Below are 15,979 nucleotides of genomic sequence, written 5' to 3' on the forward strand. Positions count from 1 at the left end.
AGAAACATGAAAGCACAAAAAACAGAAAGGAAAAAAATATTAGACAACTTAATCCTGAAGTGGCAAATATGTCTCTAATTTTGCAGACATAAATTAAAAATCAGACCTTTTGAAGAAAGTCCCTCCTTCTGCCTCCGTTAATGGCAATTCTACAGTTAAACCCTGAACAGTAAGTCTGGGCTAAACAAAAAGAAAAATAAACAATAGAAAGAAAACAAATTCAAGCAGTTGGCATCAAATTCATTGAATTCTCATTGTGACTTCATCCATAATATTTAAAACCCTTTTTCTGTTGGATTTTGAGCAATCTGAGGCCATATGCCTACAATTAATTGTATTGAAACAAAAACATGATAAAGTAAAACAGAAAACATGAAAAACCAAAATAATAAAATAAAATCCACAAAACTGAAACAAGTCAGACCGGACTTTGGGCTTTCATGATAAAGTAAAACAGAAAACATGAAAAACCAAAATAATAAAATAAAATCCACAAAACTGAAACAAGACAGGACTTTGGGCTTTTTGCTCTCTGTCTCTCATCCCTCCTTTACTGGACTGTAAACAAACAGTCCTGTACTTATCAGATGAGCAGAAGCATGAAGAAAAAATGAAAACAAATGATAATTACCCAAATAAACACTCCAGGAGACAATACAGAAAAACATATTTCCAACCTGATCCTAGAAGAAAACTCAGGAACCAAACAGGTAGTTTACTTTGGTCATGTCAAACTTTAAGGCCTAACAGAATATGTATCGATGCCCAAAAATGAAATCATAAACAAAGTGTTTTATAAACCAAACCACACAAACTCCTTTTTTTTTTTGTTTTACGACATGCCCAAATGTTATCCATTTAGGGAATATGCAAATAATAATAATATAAAAATAAAAAGTAAAAACCAAGGGGCAAAATAAAATAAAATAAAAACAACCAAAGACAATAAAATAAAAGGAACTTAACCAAGCCTTGCTTAAACCTCAGGCATCTGAAGATGATATTAAAAGTTGTTTCACAGTTACCGGTCAAAGGCTTATTAAAAAGATAAAATAATGTAAAGAAAGAACAGTTGATGATCTTCAATCTCCACATTCATCAAAAAAAAAAAGACAAAAAAACAATGTTAAACAGTGTTAGCCTAAGTATTGTGAGGCAAAACCAGTTTTCATTAAACCAACATTTGAACCAATCTAACCATAACTTATCGTGGCACGTTTAATAATGTCTAGGGTTTTTATTATTATTTTTTTATAGTCTGGTGTAATCTGTCAAGGCCACTTTTTCTCTCCCCTCAACTTGGAGAGGAGAAGGTTTCATACTGTTCTGCTCAGTATTATTCATCCCAGGTGGAAGTAGATGTTGTGGATCTATACCTTGTATATTAGGATTAATTCAACTTTACTAAAAAGTGATATTCATTTTAACTTTTCCATATGAGGAGCAAATTCTAAAATGTGTGCTTATCAAAATGCCATCATTTGTGACTATTGGAATGTTTTTGAATGTACAATAAGTTTTTTTTGTTGTTATTTAAAACAATCCCATGTGAAATACTGTATAAACATGACATGAAAAAATAAAATAAAATTGTCCTCTGAACAAGCTGATTTTAGCTGATCTAGAAAGTGAGCCTGTAAAATAACTAAATAAAACAAAATAAAACAAAATAAAACAAAAAATCACTCCAGGCAGAGCAAGATGAAACAAAAAGCTCTGTAAATGTGTTTTTTCCCACATACAACACATTTTCTGTCTGCTGTTAGAAACAAAACCAAAAGGAAAAAAAACACTTAAGCAGAAGTTAAAGATAACTATTAACCTGGATTAAAACCATGTTTGATAGAAAAAAATTCTTCATCCTAAGCATACATTAGGCACAGAGGTTAGATTTCCCGAAATAAAACAATCTAATAAACCAAAACCTGCGTCCTAATATTGTCATACTGATTCAAGGTGTCAGAGCCTTGAACAAGAGTATTAAAACATAAATCACACTATCAAATTTTAAATTCTGAATCTGAGAGGCTTAACAGCTCAGTACACTTATGGCTCTTTTTATTTTTTTAATTTTTAAACAGAAACAGAATTTGTAATTGTTTTGCTTACTTTTACCCAAACATCAATACAATAGATTAAGTGTGAAACAATTATTGCATTATGCAACATAAACTGTGCTTTATCATTAAAAAACCCTTTACTTTGTACAATACTACAATTTATTTAGGCTATTTTTTAAATGATCCGTATATAGTCTCCATGTCAGTTTTTCATCAATGATGACACACAAAAATTTTCACCTTACTGGCTCTATCTCAACATCATCAACTCTAAATGCAATGTCAACAGTTCTCTTACTGTACTTAATATCATATCATTAGTTTTATCCACACTTGACAGTAATTTATTAAGTTTAAACCAAGTTTGTATTTTAGCAAATTCTGTTAGCATCATCTTCAACCTTTGTTATATATATATATTTTTTTTTTACCAAAGCAAAAGAATGTAGTACCTTCTGCAAAAAAACCCTCTAAGTAGTTGAGCACTCAACTTGAGTAATTGTACCAAAATTTCCTGTTTTCAACTGTACTCTTCATAACAATGTATAATTTATTTTATTTATACCCCCTTGCAGACTTTTGATCAACCTATTTATTTATTATTTTTTATTTTGTCCACCCTGAACACATGTTCCTGCACCAAAACAAAAAATAAGTCGTGTCCATTTTTGCTTGGATAAATACCACACAATCAATAAACAATAAGTTAAGGCCTTAATTAATTTTGTCTTAAAGTTTTCTATTRTAAAATATAATGAAATGAAATGGAATTCCAAAAATCCATGTTAGATTAGACTTAATTCATTTTCCCATAAAGTACTTTTTACCCTTTAATTTTGTTGGGTTTTAACTTAATTAATTATTTTCCTCCAATCCTATGAGTCATGACTCGTGAACACATACATGACACACATACAAACAGGACAGGACAGTGGCCACACATATGGACACACAACACAACATTTCTGCTTTAGTTATTCTTTTGTCGAATTTCACACCTGTTAAGAAGAACTTGAGAGTTAGTCAAATTAATATTTATCTGTGTTTTAGCTGATCATACCACTGCGTCGTGTCTACCTGTCGTAATTCATGCACTCTGTCCACACTCCCTGTTACCTGCTGGCTTCTTTCTACCTCCATGTTGACATTTCCTCTGGTGAGGTCTGCTTTTGTCCTCTTTTACTACTGAGTAAGAATTGGGGTATCAGGCCCTGTCGGCCCACAGGTCTTTTAAACATACTGAGCGGGACAAAGGCCATGAATGATGTAACTCCTGACATCATTAACTACTCGGATAACAGACGCACAGACTAGACCTCAACAGTCACACTACTTATAAATCAGCTCTTTGCTTGTGAAACTAATATTCTAAATACTTAACACATAATACAATGGTACCACAACAACCATCCAGCAAACTGTAAGAACATCAACCACCTTCTGCGACTTAACATGCCAGTTTCTGGCCACTGTTACCCACAAGAACATCTTACGAACTTTATCACTTTTTCTTAACTAACATACCCATTTCTGCACTCCTAAAGTCTTCTCACGATCAAACTTGCCTTCCATTTCTAAATTATATATTTATTAACTGTATTTATTTTTAGGTGCTTATTAATTTATTTGTTACACTTAATCAGTTAAGTTATGCTCACAATCTCTCACACCAGCGTCCTCTTCAAGCGCACTTCTCAGTCCAGCACACACACCTTTACACAAAGCTACACACGCAGTTCAGTGTACCAGCAGTCAAACAAACATAAAACACACAAGGGCCCTGTCAGTTTATTATGTAAGCCTTATCACACTCAAAGCACACATCAGCAGAGAGTCTGCCGAGTGGAGGGTTCAAAGTACATTCCACTCCCCAGACTTGTCAGCTTCACAATCACAAGTGAAACTTCTGTTCACTTTTCAATCACCCCGCTGGTCTTTATTTTCATGCACGAAAGGCCCCGTGAATCTGTGTTTCCACCTAAGTCAACCAGAGTAGTTGACCTTCACCTGACCTTTGCTCTGTGTTCGAGTGAATGCTTGCGCATACACTTCGAACCTCATAAAGGGATTATGTYGGCACTTCACAATCAATTCCACATTTCACAGATCTGTTCAGTACCAACTCCTCCCACAAAACACAGCAACTGGAAAAAAAAGTAATGGAGTTTTATTGAGACAAGATTGTTCACTTCAAATCTAAGTAAAATTTGTACAGCATGAGTCAAAAGCCTCAGGACACCCTTTTTTTAATTAAAAGGGAAAGGAAATATTTGAATACCCCAACAAGAAATGGGAGAGTGGACCTGTCCTTTAGGCTATGTCTGGAACATGGCCGCCATCTTGAATCAATCCACCATTGGCTCAAAGTCAAAAGCTTCCAATTGGAAGGTGGTCATTTAGCATATCACATGCATGCATAGCACATGTAAATCTGATTGTGGCAATTAAAATCTGAGATAAGACTTTTGGCTCACCCTGTAGAATAAGTTCAGTGTGCTTTTTTCTAACCTTTATGATTCCTGGACTTATAAACTATGTATAATTATGTTGATAAAACGTGTAAAGACATGTTTTATACGAACATTTTTATCAATGTTGTCCATATTGCAGAGTCAACAGAGTCATAGGGTGGTGATATTCTTAGCCATCTTCATCCTGATGACCATCCTCATCCTCTACACCTCCAATAATGTCAGCGAAGAAGTCTACACTCCTTTCCATGTGGCGACAATGAAAATCAACAAGACCACAGACCTGAAGAGGTGGTCCAGGAAAGATGGCTTTGTGCCAATATCTGGGAACAAAGTAAGCTGAAATACAAAAATATTTGTATTTTATGGAAATATTGTTCTGCACCTTGTATTTTAACTGGTGGTGTAGAAACACACAAATCCCAACTTACTAATTTTAGCTCAACTCACTCTGTGGACCTGTAGTAGTTCATAATCATTGGTACTTTTAATTTCTTTATTGTGTTCTTCCCCACAGAGTTTAGCTCTGCACTGTGGGAACTGTGCACTGGTGACCAGTTCCAGCCACGTCCTGTCTAGCCAGGCAGGAGAGGAGATCGATCGCACGGAGTGTGTGATTCGTATGAACGACGCTCCCACTCTAGGGTACGAGTCTGACATCGGGCACCGGACCACCCTCAGGGTAGTAGCTCACACCAGCGTGTTCAGAGTGGTCCGACAGCCGAACGAGTACCTGCGCCAAACCGACGGCAACTTTACGATCGTCTACTGGGGACCGCCAAATAAGATCGAGAAAAATGCTAAAGGAACGCTGTACAGATTGATCCAGAGAGTCAGCACGACATACAGCAACGTTTCCTTTTTTACCATCTCACCCAACAGGATGCGAAAATTTGATAACCTGTTTCACTCAGAGACAGGACGAGACAGGTGAGTCTTAGAGAAGTTGTTAAACAACCACATCTTGGTGTGCATGTTTGGGAACCTTCACTTAAACTAAATTATCCCCCCACAGACAAAAATCCCACTCATGGTTGAGTACAGGCTGGTTCACAATGGTCATAGCAATTGAGATATGTGATAACATTAAAGTATATGGGATGGTTCCACCCAGTTACTGCGGGTAAGTTTATTGATCACATTTATTTTAAAATACACCCAAGATCAAACTGGTACTTAATGATATTAAAGTGTATTATTTTCTAGAAAAAAACCTGCATCAAAGAAGATGCCCTACCACTATTACAAACCCAGGGGCTCCGATGAATGTCTCATGTACATCCAGAATGAAAGCAGCCGGAGAGGAAGCCATCATCGCTTTATTACAGAGAAACATGTGTTTGCACGCTGGGCAAAGCTGTACAATATCACATTCTCTCACCCCACATGGTGAGAAAGGGCACTCACTAAAGCCTGGGAAAGCACCATGGGATGGAGTTCGTATAAAATTTGCCAAATAAGACCTCATTTAAAAAAAAAGTGATCATCCTCAATCTGCCAGAAGTATGGAGCATCATGGGATAAACGTGCTGTTGGACCAAATGATGGGAACGATGTGGGGATGTTTCCTACTGCAGAGAAGTGCAGTTACTCATTTCTAAGGCCTCTGAAGCACTGTATACATGTGAGCCAAAACACAGGCACTGAAACAAGGGATTTTTTTGTAAATATAATTCAAATGTTATTTTTTATTATGTATGAGTAAAGTCACTTTCCATATTTAAAGAGAATTATATCAGCAAGTACCTTTATATATATCGACGCTACCAGTCAAAGGTTTGGACACACATTTTCATTTGATTTTTTTCCCCTACATTGTAAATTAATACTGGAATCATCCAGACTATGAAGAAACACACAGGGAACTATGTGGAAATCTCAAAACGGAAGCACCTTTTGCTTTGATTACAACTGTGCACACTCTTGGTATTCTCTCAATCAGCTTTATGAGGTAATAATAAAAAAAATTGCCAGTAGTTGCTGCCTGAATCAGCGTTTATTGTTTTGACACTCATAAATTATCACCATTTATTGTGATCCAGGACCAGGCACGACCTACCGTAAATCAAACTTCTAAATGCTGTTGTAATTTTTCTTTTTTGTGGTTGTTTCTGTAGCTTGTGTCTTCATAGTCTGGGTGACTTCAGTTTTCATTTACAATGTAAGAAAAAACAAGACAATGAATGAGGTTTGTCCAAACGTTTAACTGGTAGTGTGTATAATTTGTGTGTGTGTGGCTTAACAAATTCACTTTAAAGAGGTCGTATTTTAAAGCTATTGTGGCCAAATTATAAATCCAGCCTATAAACAGTCCATACAGGGGCCTTATCATAGAGTACAGTATTATAAACACTGTTTATTACAGAAACATGGACATTTTAAAAAATTTCAGCTCTTAAACCAATATGAAAACAGCCTGAAGAAATATTCAATTGGAAGCAAATGTGCCTATTGAAATTTTTATTTGGCCTCTGTTTCAAAACATCTTTAAATTGTCCACAGAATGCATTTTCAGGCAGGTTATACTCGGGTATCTTATTACAAAAAATAGAACAGTTAAGTTGATGGCCTTTCTCAATTGTTTTGTAAAACAGTTTCTGCATTAATTGTTTTTATTTTATTTTTTATTTTTAGGTGATTTTGAAAACTGAACGTTTACTATGTACTTTGCACAAAAAGTAAGGAAATTTGTAACAATGCTTCTTGGAAATAAATCCTATACCAGTCACCTGATTGGCAGCACCTGGGGGTACCAGAAGCTCAAAACAAGTGTCAAAACAGCAGCAAAATAAGCTGTTAGGCAGAGATTTGGCAAATTTTTTATGTGCGCAACCTACATATTCGGTTCATCCCACAAATGCATGTTCCTTACAAATGTGACACCATTTAAAAAGGAAATTAACAGGCTTTCTAACAGTATATTTATTACCAAGAAGCATTTTTACAATAAAGAAACAATCTACCAACAAATTTCCTGATTTTTTTGTGCTAGGTTAATTTACAATCTAAAACGCAGAATGTGCTATAAAACTAACCAAACTCAAATATTTAAAAATAAGACATTATGCCACAGATAAGAAAAATAAATTTTAGCAGATTACCTTTTTTCTCTCCACCTAACTTCAGTAAGACGCATGGCCGCCACACAGATAGTCCAAAAGAAAAGTGCAGGAAACAAGAGTTTGAATAGCTCTGATTTAAAGGGGTAGATGCATGCAGCATGCACTGCAGCTGAATGTGACTGCACTGACAATCTGAAACCTGGAATTTCTGTAATTTGACCCTTTTTGAAAAGATGTATCCACCTCAATGCAGATATATTTGAAAAAGTTGCTTGGATACCTGAAATATAAAACTGACGTGTACTGATTGTTTGTCCATGTTGTGGTGCTTTAAATGAACGATTCTGTTCTATTTTTCAACAACAGGAAAAGCCTTTTGCTCTGAAAGGGGAAAAAAAACAGAATGCAAGTCTATTAATTTATTAGTTGGGCTGTTTTGAAACAAAGTCAGACCATTGCATTACACAGTTATACAAATAAAAGTTTGATACATAAGTCAGATGACTCATCTGCCAGCATAATCAGTTCATGAATCACTGGAAACATCTGAAAAGACAGCTGTGATCTTTGGTCTCAGTGCTGCCATGGAAATTAGGATCGCTTCCTGTCAACAAAAGACAGGAAATAAAGTTACTACGTGGATAACTGACAGGTTTTAGCAAACAAGTTCAGTGGAGACTGAATCAGTTTTTCAACAGACTTCGTACACATTCCCACCTCTGTTCGAATGGTCCTGCTGCCCTGACTGGGACACGTGTTGAGGTACATGTCAAATAAAAGACTAGGATCAGTTGCATCCAGGGTCTGGTCCGCATCTACGCTGGCTTCCAAACCCTGAAGTCCTCCAAACACCACCAATAGATGCCTAGAAAAATTACCAGGATGAAAATGAAGAGCTTAAAGCACTTGGAAAACTCACCTAAATGTTGATTTAATTATCTAACGAGCTCTGAACCTACTTGAATGGTGGGAGTGTTGATTGATCCACGTTGGTGCCTCTCTCTGAGGTGCCAACAGTTAAATCATACCCTTCTTTATACGGACTTTGTGTGAAAACTGAACCTGCAGGAATAGACAGAGTAGCAGCCGCAGGTAAAATAGTTACACTGATTCTTAAACAAGCATAAAAAAGGAGACTGAGAGAGGACACTTACTGAGACAGGATGCCAGGCGGACAGTGTAACCCCAGTAAAGACCACCTTCAGTTCTTGGCACATGAGGAGCCACAACAACACCTTTATAAAGTCTGCTTTCTGCAGGGAGTTAAACAAACATGCACGATGAAGAAACAAATTTAAAACAAAAAGGAAAAACAAAAATGTCAGGAAAAAAAGTCATGAAAATGACCTTGATTCTGTGTTTTACTGAGCTTCACTGTGACTCGTAGACCTGACTGCAGCTGTTTATCAATCCGGACATCCTGCAGAGGCATACAGACACAGTTACGACTGTTTCCTTTTACAAACGCTTCAAAACAGAGAGGAGTTACAGTCACCTTCCTCATTCCACAGTTGACTAATGATCCTTTTCCTTGTTTGGGCGGCTTGTTGAGGACTCGTCCTTCTCGGTATTCTGACTCTTCGTCTATCCGCATGTGATGAGGACTGTCCAGAGGGTTGAGCAAACCTAGCAGAAAAAAAAACAGACCAACTTAAAAACATGCAGTCTTTAGATATTATCAGTATTTTAACATATCTTTAGACAGTTAACTTAATCTTGGGATAAGGCTGGATGATATGGCTAAAACATACCATGATCAGGAATGATATTATCATTCCTAATTTCAGTCGATACAATATAATTTAGAAATAAAGTCAGAAAAACTTCCAACACTGCCAATATTTTATGTACCTACAAACATGATGTCATTTAAGACATATTTAATTGGAATTACGAATAATCAGAACAAAATGAGAAATATCAAATTTAGTTATAATTTAATTGTTGATATCTGAAATGTGTTTTAGATAGTCAATAAATTATGGCAGACATCTTCAATTAGACAACTTAATGGTAAATCTGACATCTTTTATACTAGTCAGAATGTAATCAGATGAATTACGGTAGGTATTTTGCCAAGTCAAAATATAATTAGAGATATCTTAATTAACTATTTCTAGTCATAAACCAAATTCAAATATCTGGAATGTACGTGTGCTAAAGCCGATCGTATGTTAAAACAGCCTGCCATACACGTCTCTGTTTGCTCAGCACAGCTGCTAACGGGGAGATGGTGATGTTTTAGGAAGAGGGCCTAAACTTTTAGAGTGCTTTACTTTCATACACTCAGAATGTTCTATTGAGTGGCACTTCATCAGCTTTGATGAGTTCCTGCTGCGGCACATTTTACAACAAAAGACTTTCTACCTGTTAATAAAAATCCTCTAAATGCTTTTCGACTGAAATTACCTGTAGACAGTGTGGCAGCAGTCATCACGGTGAGTCAAAAGTCACATGACACCCTGTTATTTTGACCCAATGTGGCGGCTTTCAAGAAACTGCCATGATAGGTCCCCTCACTCACTACTTGCTGGGGTATTCAGATATTTTATTTTCCCTTTTCTTTCTGAAATAAAAAGGTGTCCTGAGACGTTTGACTCACCCTGTATAATAGTGAAATGTCGACTGTTTCACATTACCTGCATACTGTAAATCTTTATGCACTGGGAAAAACCATTTGCGCAGATACCTGGAGACGAACAGAAGCTGTAATCTCGATGCGATAACGTGCAGTAACACTGTTCATATTGATTTGACTGCTTACTGTGGACACTCCATGTACTGAAGTATTCTGGCAAGCTGAATGCAACCATGGCCCTTTTTCCCAACGCCTTTAAATTCACCTTCAACGCTCCTGGAATAAAAACAACAAGCTGATTCTCTCTGGCTTGTGATGATTTAAAGCATTATGTTGATTGTGACTGACAACTTACTGGACGTCTTCCCCTTGTTCGTCAAACACAATTATCTCATCGACGCAGAACACCACGCAGGCTCGAGCGATCTGTCCCGCCAGGTACGTTCGTAGCTCTGGGGACTGAGCGTTGTCCAGGACAGAGCCAGGGAGCGCTACGCTCACCGTATAAGATCGGCCTGAAATCAAAAAACACAAGTCCCGGTTAACAATGCTAACATTATAGAAATGATCAGTAAGTGATAATTTTACCTTTGTTGCTTTGACTTTCTTCAGCTGCTCTGTTCTCTGCAGCTTCTCGCTGTTTCTGCTTTTCTAATTGTTTGATGAGTTTTGCCCTTTTCCACTCCTTCTTACGCTCATTCACTGTTATAAAAAAATAATCAAATCAAATATCAGTGAACATTTTAATTTGCATCGCAATCGCATCTGCAATTTTTATTTATTTATTTTTTTTGTGGGGGGTGGGGTGGCACTGGAAAGATGTCCAGGGCAGACCCAGAACTTGCTGGGAGAATTGCATTTCCTCTCTGGCCTGGGAACCTTTTGGGATCCCCCAGAAGAAACTGGAGAGAGGAATACCAGGGTTTCTCTCACAGACCTGCTGCCTCTGCCAACCTGACCATGACAGCATGGTGGCTCAGTGGTTAGCAATGATGACTCACAGCAAGAAAGTCCTGGGTTCGACCCCGAGTTTGAACCTGGGTACTTTCTGTGGGGGGTTTCAATGTACAATACAAAAACATGTACAATATGTTGCCTTCAGGTCTCCCTTGCAAAAGAGATCTGTGATCTCAATGGGATTTGCCTGATATATTAACATAAAAATAATAAAATAAATAACCAAATTATAAAAGATATTTGGTTGGTCACTAGAGTTTATTATTGTTCCTAATAGCTGTGGAATATCACCAGACGTAGACTATGGGGTGTAAGAAAATATCGATACACTGAAATATCGCGATATTTCATTTCCCGATACTGTATCGATATTCTAAAGCCCTGTATCGATTTTTTTATTAAGGTTTAAAAAGTCAACTTTCCTGCCAGCCGTTCATTTTATGTTGTAGTTCAGCCTCTGACCACTAGTTGGCAGCAGTGAGCCAGTCATTTGGTTACTCTACCTCTTGAGGTAGAGGCTATTGTTAAGTGTTGGGTGACCATATTGTAAATTAATATTAAAAACTAAAAGCTGCAAAAAATATATTTTCAAACTATTTATTGGCAAATATAGTCTAATAATTGAAAACATGGATGAAATAAGAAACATGAAACAAATAAAATTAAATACCTACAAAGCAGAACACAGCTAAATGTATCAAAAGTATGTCTATGTAATAGAATTTTCGGAGACCATGAATTTTAGTTTTTTATTTTTTACCCCCAGTAAGAGGTTTTTATTTAATAGAATTTTTGGACAAAAGAAATCGCAATATATCGGGATATATCGTATCGTGACCCCTCTGTCATGATATGTATCGTATCGCCAAATTCTTGCCAATACACAGCCCTAACGTAGACCCCAACTTACAAGTATATTTCATCTTTAGGCCCTGTAACACTATTAAGAAAGAGCATAGCATTCACCAAGTAAAAAAATAGACTCATCTCCTAATTATGAGACAAGATGAGGAGCTAGAATTTTGAGCAGGTACCAGGAGTAACTATAGGAACTATTATTTTGAGTTTATGTCCCACCCGGACGTGTATGTGTGATGCCGAAGGCACGGGTTCCCAGACTGAGCTGAACTCTCATTTTCCCACCAGAGTTCAATAAAGTTATGACCCTTCCTGAGTTTTAACAGGACCAAGTGTGTGCTCTTTGTGTACGTACAGGACAAAATATAACACCAGACAGTTCTTTGGGACACCACCAAGCCATAAACCATATATTATAGCCATGAAGCATTCCACGCTGGTTTAATTGTTCCTGCAGGAAGAGAGTGACTTCCAAGTGGGCTTTTCACCTGGACAACAACTAGGACTAATAATGTCTGCTGTAATGTTTTGTTGACTGTATTAAATTGGACTCTCTCATTTTATTTCAGTGTATCCATATAAATGGCCCACCCTGTATATTAGTAATTCAGTCATAAGACAAATTTTACAAGTCTGCATGAGTTGTCTGAAACCTTATAATGTAGGGATGTTGACATTTTGTCAGCAGCTGCTGCCATTTTCTTCCCAAACTGCTGTGACCAGATTTTGCAACGCTGCTCGATGCGTTTGCTTGTAATTTCCTCCTGCTTCATTATTTCTACGAATTTCAACAAATCGGGCTGCCGTCAGGTAGTTAGCTACAGCCTCGTCTTCGAGTTTTTAATTTTTGTTGATGCGTTTTGAAGACAATTTTTTGAATAGAGGATCAAAGTAAATCACCCGAGTTTTTCTAGTGACCCCTTAAATAGATAATCTGCCATGAAGAACATTATTTTATCTGCCCTTCTTCCAAAATTGATAATGATTTGAAACGTAGAAGTATGTTTTTTTTTTTACCTGGAATAGCACTTGTTGCAAAGTGTTTTGACGCTCGTCTTCGTCACCTGACACATTTAACACGCTGTCATTGGTTGAGGAGCTTTGTTTACAAAACAGATGTCCATGTGGCTTTTAAATTGTTTTCATTTCCTTACTTTCTAAGACACATTAAGTTGATTTGATGCTACAGTTTGCCTTGTAATGTTATTTTATACCTTTTTCTGCTACTTTTGAATTGGCTATTATTAAGTTTTATTAGTTTTTTTGGGTACAAGATGCTTCCTATAAAACCAGAATGGGAATCTTTTCCTAAAATTTCATGGCGATATCTTGAAAACTGAGGAAGTTATGAGCAAAATTAGAAAACAGCAGGTGAAATGGTCACATTGGTTCTGCTGTGAACTGCAGCAAGAAAACATGAGCTGATTTCACCTAAACAAACATCAATAACTTCCCTCATACTTCAGATAATCACATGATTTTGGTGATATTTTGTATGGTTTGAAATGTTCTTTTGGAATCCGCTGTCAGATTTAATATTGGTGTAGGATTAAAAATTTATCCACTTCCCTATATAATGTGACAGGGCCTAATGCAACATTTGTTTGTACTCATTCAGTAACCGCTTCCAAAAATCAAAGTTAAATTTTCTGTATAGTTTTGTTAGGACCACATTCAGTAAATAAGAAGAACCCAAATGATTTGGGGAATCAGTTAATATAAACTAAACTGCATACCTCTATTGAAAACCATCTAACAGCGAGATTGGAGCGTTTTCAACCTTTAGAGCCGCACAGTTACTACGCGCATGCGCTGTCCAGCGGGATGGTTTCAAATAAGTGAATTAAATTTGGCACGTTTGGCGACACTCGGTCCTCCATACACAGCAGCTGTGACCGATATTACAGAGATATTACATTCAATTGTATATTAAAACAATATTTTACTTTGACACATATCAAACAAAGTGGTCGGCGTGTTACTGTGATCTACTCACATTCAGTTTTCCTTTTCCTCCAGTTCAGCTTTTCTTCAGGCTAAAGACGAGAGGAACATTAGAGCACAGATAAGTAAATGCACACACACGGACATGTTACGCAAACACGAGTTAGTACCTGAGACACCACAGGTTTGAGCTTTTTTATCGCACTGGTGGCAGACATTTTTCCTTCGTGATGCACGAGGCTTATTAACTTCCGGGTTTACATTTGGCTTTCAGAATAAAAGTCAAACATCATAAGGTTTAATATTAATTTATTTATAATTTATTTATGTGTTTATTAATGTCGATTAAGTCGTGTATTGTTAAAAACATCAACAAAATCGTTAGAACAAATAAACCAAATGCTATTTGTGGAACTTATTTTCAAAATGCATAGCAAACAAATTATTATTATTATTATTATTATTATTATTATTGTTTTGTTTGTTATGGACCTTGTATGTGTCTGAATAATAAAGATTGATTGATTTGATTGAATTATAAATCCTCTGTAAAAAAAAATAAGTGATATTTTATTCAGAGACAGAACACATTTGTAGTTTATTTTTCATATTTCAAAACACAAGAAACTGAACAAATTTGCTAGTCTGTAACAAGGCTTTAATACTAGAATTATAACTAGTTATTGGTCTATAACTAAATGGTGAACCGCGCAGAGAAATATTAATGAATAGAGGGGTTTCTGTTAACCAGTTCATTGTATTTTCATTCAATTCTGTCTTTCTTCATATGTTCTTTTTCTGAGGGGGTCTGATTGGACATAAAATGTTTTGTTCAACAGCATTTAAAAGGAAGTGTAACAACCTGCTCAAACGAATGATTTCTTAAAAGCTTTAATACAATTTTTGCATGCTTGGAGGTCAGACAAATATTTCTGCATTCAAGATATTTTCTACAGGTGTATAATTTGATATTCTAATTCTGCGAACAAACACAAAAACACTGAATATTCATAAAGATTTTTCCTGAGGAGGTTGAAGATGTTAGTCTGAGTAGATGGGTCAAACAATAATAATAAGCAGCTTGTTCTACTTCTTCTGACTCCACTTTCTCAAAATGTCCTCCGCTGCGTCCAAGGTCGAGTCCTCCTGTCAGGAGCAAACAAAAAGTCTGATTAAGGATGCTGTGAATTTTTTATTTTATTTTATTTTACGTTACTGTTGCTTTTGATCACCTTAACGAAACAGAAGCGAATGTATTTGTCAAACTCCTTGCTGTGCTCTGGACTAAAGAAAGCAGAGACAGGGATTGTCGCTAAACCCTGGAGGAAGAAAAGACATCAATGTTGGGTGAAAACAAAAACTTTCTCTTATGTTAAACTAATGAAATCTTTACCTTTTCTTTAATTAGCCATTTGACAAATCTAAAGTCATACGATTCATCCTTGGTACTCTCATCATTGAGGTCCACTTCTGTTACAAATAAAAAAACAAAACTAATAAATGAACACACAACAAGACAACAGCAGGTTTCAGAAACACCCAGCTCGGTATTTGTTGTCACATACTGATGGAGGAGATGTCTGTGATCATAAAATATCCTCCCTCAGGCATGACGGGCTGCAGGCCGACTCTCTGCAGGCACGAGGCCAGCTTCTGTCTCTTGTGATGCAGCATGACAGGCAGCTGCTGGAAGTAGCTCTCCGGAGTCCCGAACAGCTCGTACTCCCTCTCAAAGCCAGACGCTACGGCCTCCTGAGGAGCAGAAGGCTGAGTGAGACCAATTTAAAAAGTCTAAATAAATCTCCAATGACTGAACGAAGGAGAAAACTTAAAAACAGACAAACATTTTGTAGTAATGTCCTGATGCATCTCAATAACCCAGGTAAAAAATCAAAAAGAAAAAAAATAGTATAGTTCTTCTGGACGGGTTCTTCTCTAATGAAACGTTCCGTCTCTCCTCCAAGAGACTTCTTCAGTCTGAGAGTTTCAGGCAAAATTCAGGCTTTTAAGCCCTGCCTCCATGTGACTGATACTCACATCACATGGCTA

General features: G+C 36.7%; 3 protein-coding genes and 1 long non-coding RNA gene across 9 annotated transcripts in view; 2 read left to right on the top strand and 2 right to left on the bottom strand.

Annotated features, from left to right (window-relative positions):
- Nucleotides 1–6,261, top strand: part of st6galnac6 (ST6 (alpha-N-acetyl-neuraminyl-2,3-beta-galactosyl-1,3)-N-acetylgalactosaminide alpha-2,6-sialyltransferase 6) — an 11,747-nt gene extending 5,486 nt beyond the window's left edge. For 4 of the 6 annotated variants that reach the window (XM_014006587.1, XM_014006586.1, XM_014006585.1 and 1 more), the window contains 4 exons: nucleotides 4,671–4,865; nucleotides 5,049–5,461; nucleotides 5,547–5,654; nucleotides 5,723–6,261. In XM_014006587.1, the coding sequence (XP_013862041.1) occupies nucleotides 4,671–4,865; nucleotides 5,049–5,461; nucleotides 5,547–5,654; nucleotides 5,723–5,924 (918 nt within the window). In that variant the 3' untranslated portion in view covers nucleotides 5,925–6,261. Of the gene's footprint in view, nucleotides 1–4,201; nucleotides 4,866–5,048; nucleotides 5,462–5,546; nucleotides 5,655–5,722 lie in introns of those variants that run through there. The other 2 variants (XM_014006583.1, XM_014006584.1) reach the window with 2 other exon arrangements.
- On the top strand, nucleotides 2,494–3,992 carry LOC106516298 (uncharacterized). The gene is made up of 2 exons (XR_001310084.1): nucleotides 2,494–3,902; nucleotides 3,935–3,992. It is a non-coding gene; the product is annotated as an uncharacterized LOC106516298 (long non-coding RNA).
- Nucleotides 6,262–7,997: 1,736 nt separating the features above from the next.
- On the bottom strand, nucleotides 7,998–14,194 carry spout1 (SPOUT domain containing methyltransferase 1). The gene is made up of 12 exons (XM_014006582.1): nucleotides 14,101–14,194; nucleotides 13,983–14,022; nucleotides 10,760–10,873; nucleotides 10,527–10,686; nucleotides 10,358–10,447; nucleotides 10,233–10,282; nucleotides 9,089–9,219; nucleotides 8,941–9,013; nucleotides 8,748–8,846; nucleotides 8,553–8,655; nucleotides 8,311–8,458; nucleotides 7,998–8,197 (listed from the first exon to the last, which is right to left on the bottom strand). The coding sequence occupies exons 1-12, from the start codon at nucleotides 14,146–14,148 to the stop codon at nucleotides 8,120–8,122; spliced, it is 1,134 nt and encodes a 377-aa protein (XP_013862036.1). The 5' UTR covers nucleotides 14,149–14,194; the 3' UTR covers nucleotides 7,998–8,119.
- A 372-nt stretch (nucleotides 14,195–14,566) lies between these two features.
- kyat1 (kynurenine aminotransferase 1) overlaps nucleotides 14,567–15,979 on the bottom strand; it is a 6,693-nt gene continuing 5,280 nt past the window's right edge. Inside the window, exons 10-13 of the mRNA XM_014006581.1 lie at nucleotides 15,496–15,682; nucleotides 15,324–15,400; nucleotides 15,163–15,249; nucleotides 14,567–15,076 (exon numbers count right to left, since the gene is read on the bottom strand). Of these exons, the coding sequence (XP_013862035.1) occupies nucleotides 15,017–15,076; nucleotides 15,163–15,249; nucleotides 15,324–15,400; nucleotides 15,496–15,682 (411 nt within the window). The 3' untranslated portion in view covers nucleotides 14,567–15,016. The remainder of the gene's footprint in view (nucleotides 15,077–15,162; nucleotides 15,250–15,323; nucleotides 15,401–15,495; nucleotides 15,683–15,979) is intronic.

Source organism: Austrofundulus limnaeus, unplaced genomic scaffold, assembly GCF_001266775.1.
Source record: "Austrofundulus limnaeus strain Quisiro unplaced genomic scaffold, Austrofundulus_limnaeus-1.0 Scaffold36, whole genome shotgun sequence".
Lineage (NCBI taxonomy): Eukaryota > Metazoa > Chordata > Actinopteri > Cyprinodontiformes > Rivulidae > Austrofundulus > Austrofundulus limnaeus.

Coding starts and splice junctions, on each gene's coding strand:
- spout1 (XM_014006582.1), bottom strand. CDS start 14,148: ATGTCTGCCACCAGTGCGATAAAAAAGCTCAAACCTGTGGTGTCTCAG. Junction 10,283..10,357: donor CAGTACATGGAGTGTCCACA/GTAAGCAGTCAA, acceptor GTTCGTCTCCAG/GTATCTGCGCAAATGGTTTT. Junction 9,014..9,088: donor TCAACTGTGGAATGAGGAAG/GTGACTGTAACT, acceptor ATGCCTCTGCAG/GATGTCCGGATTGATAAACA.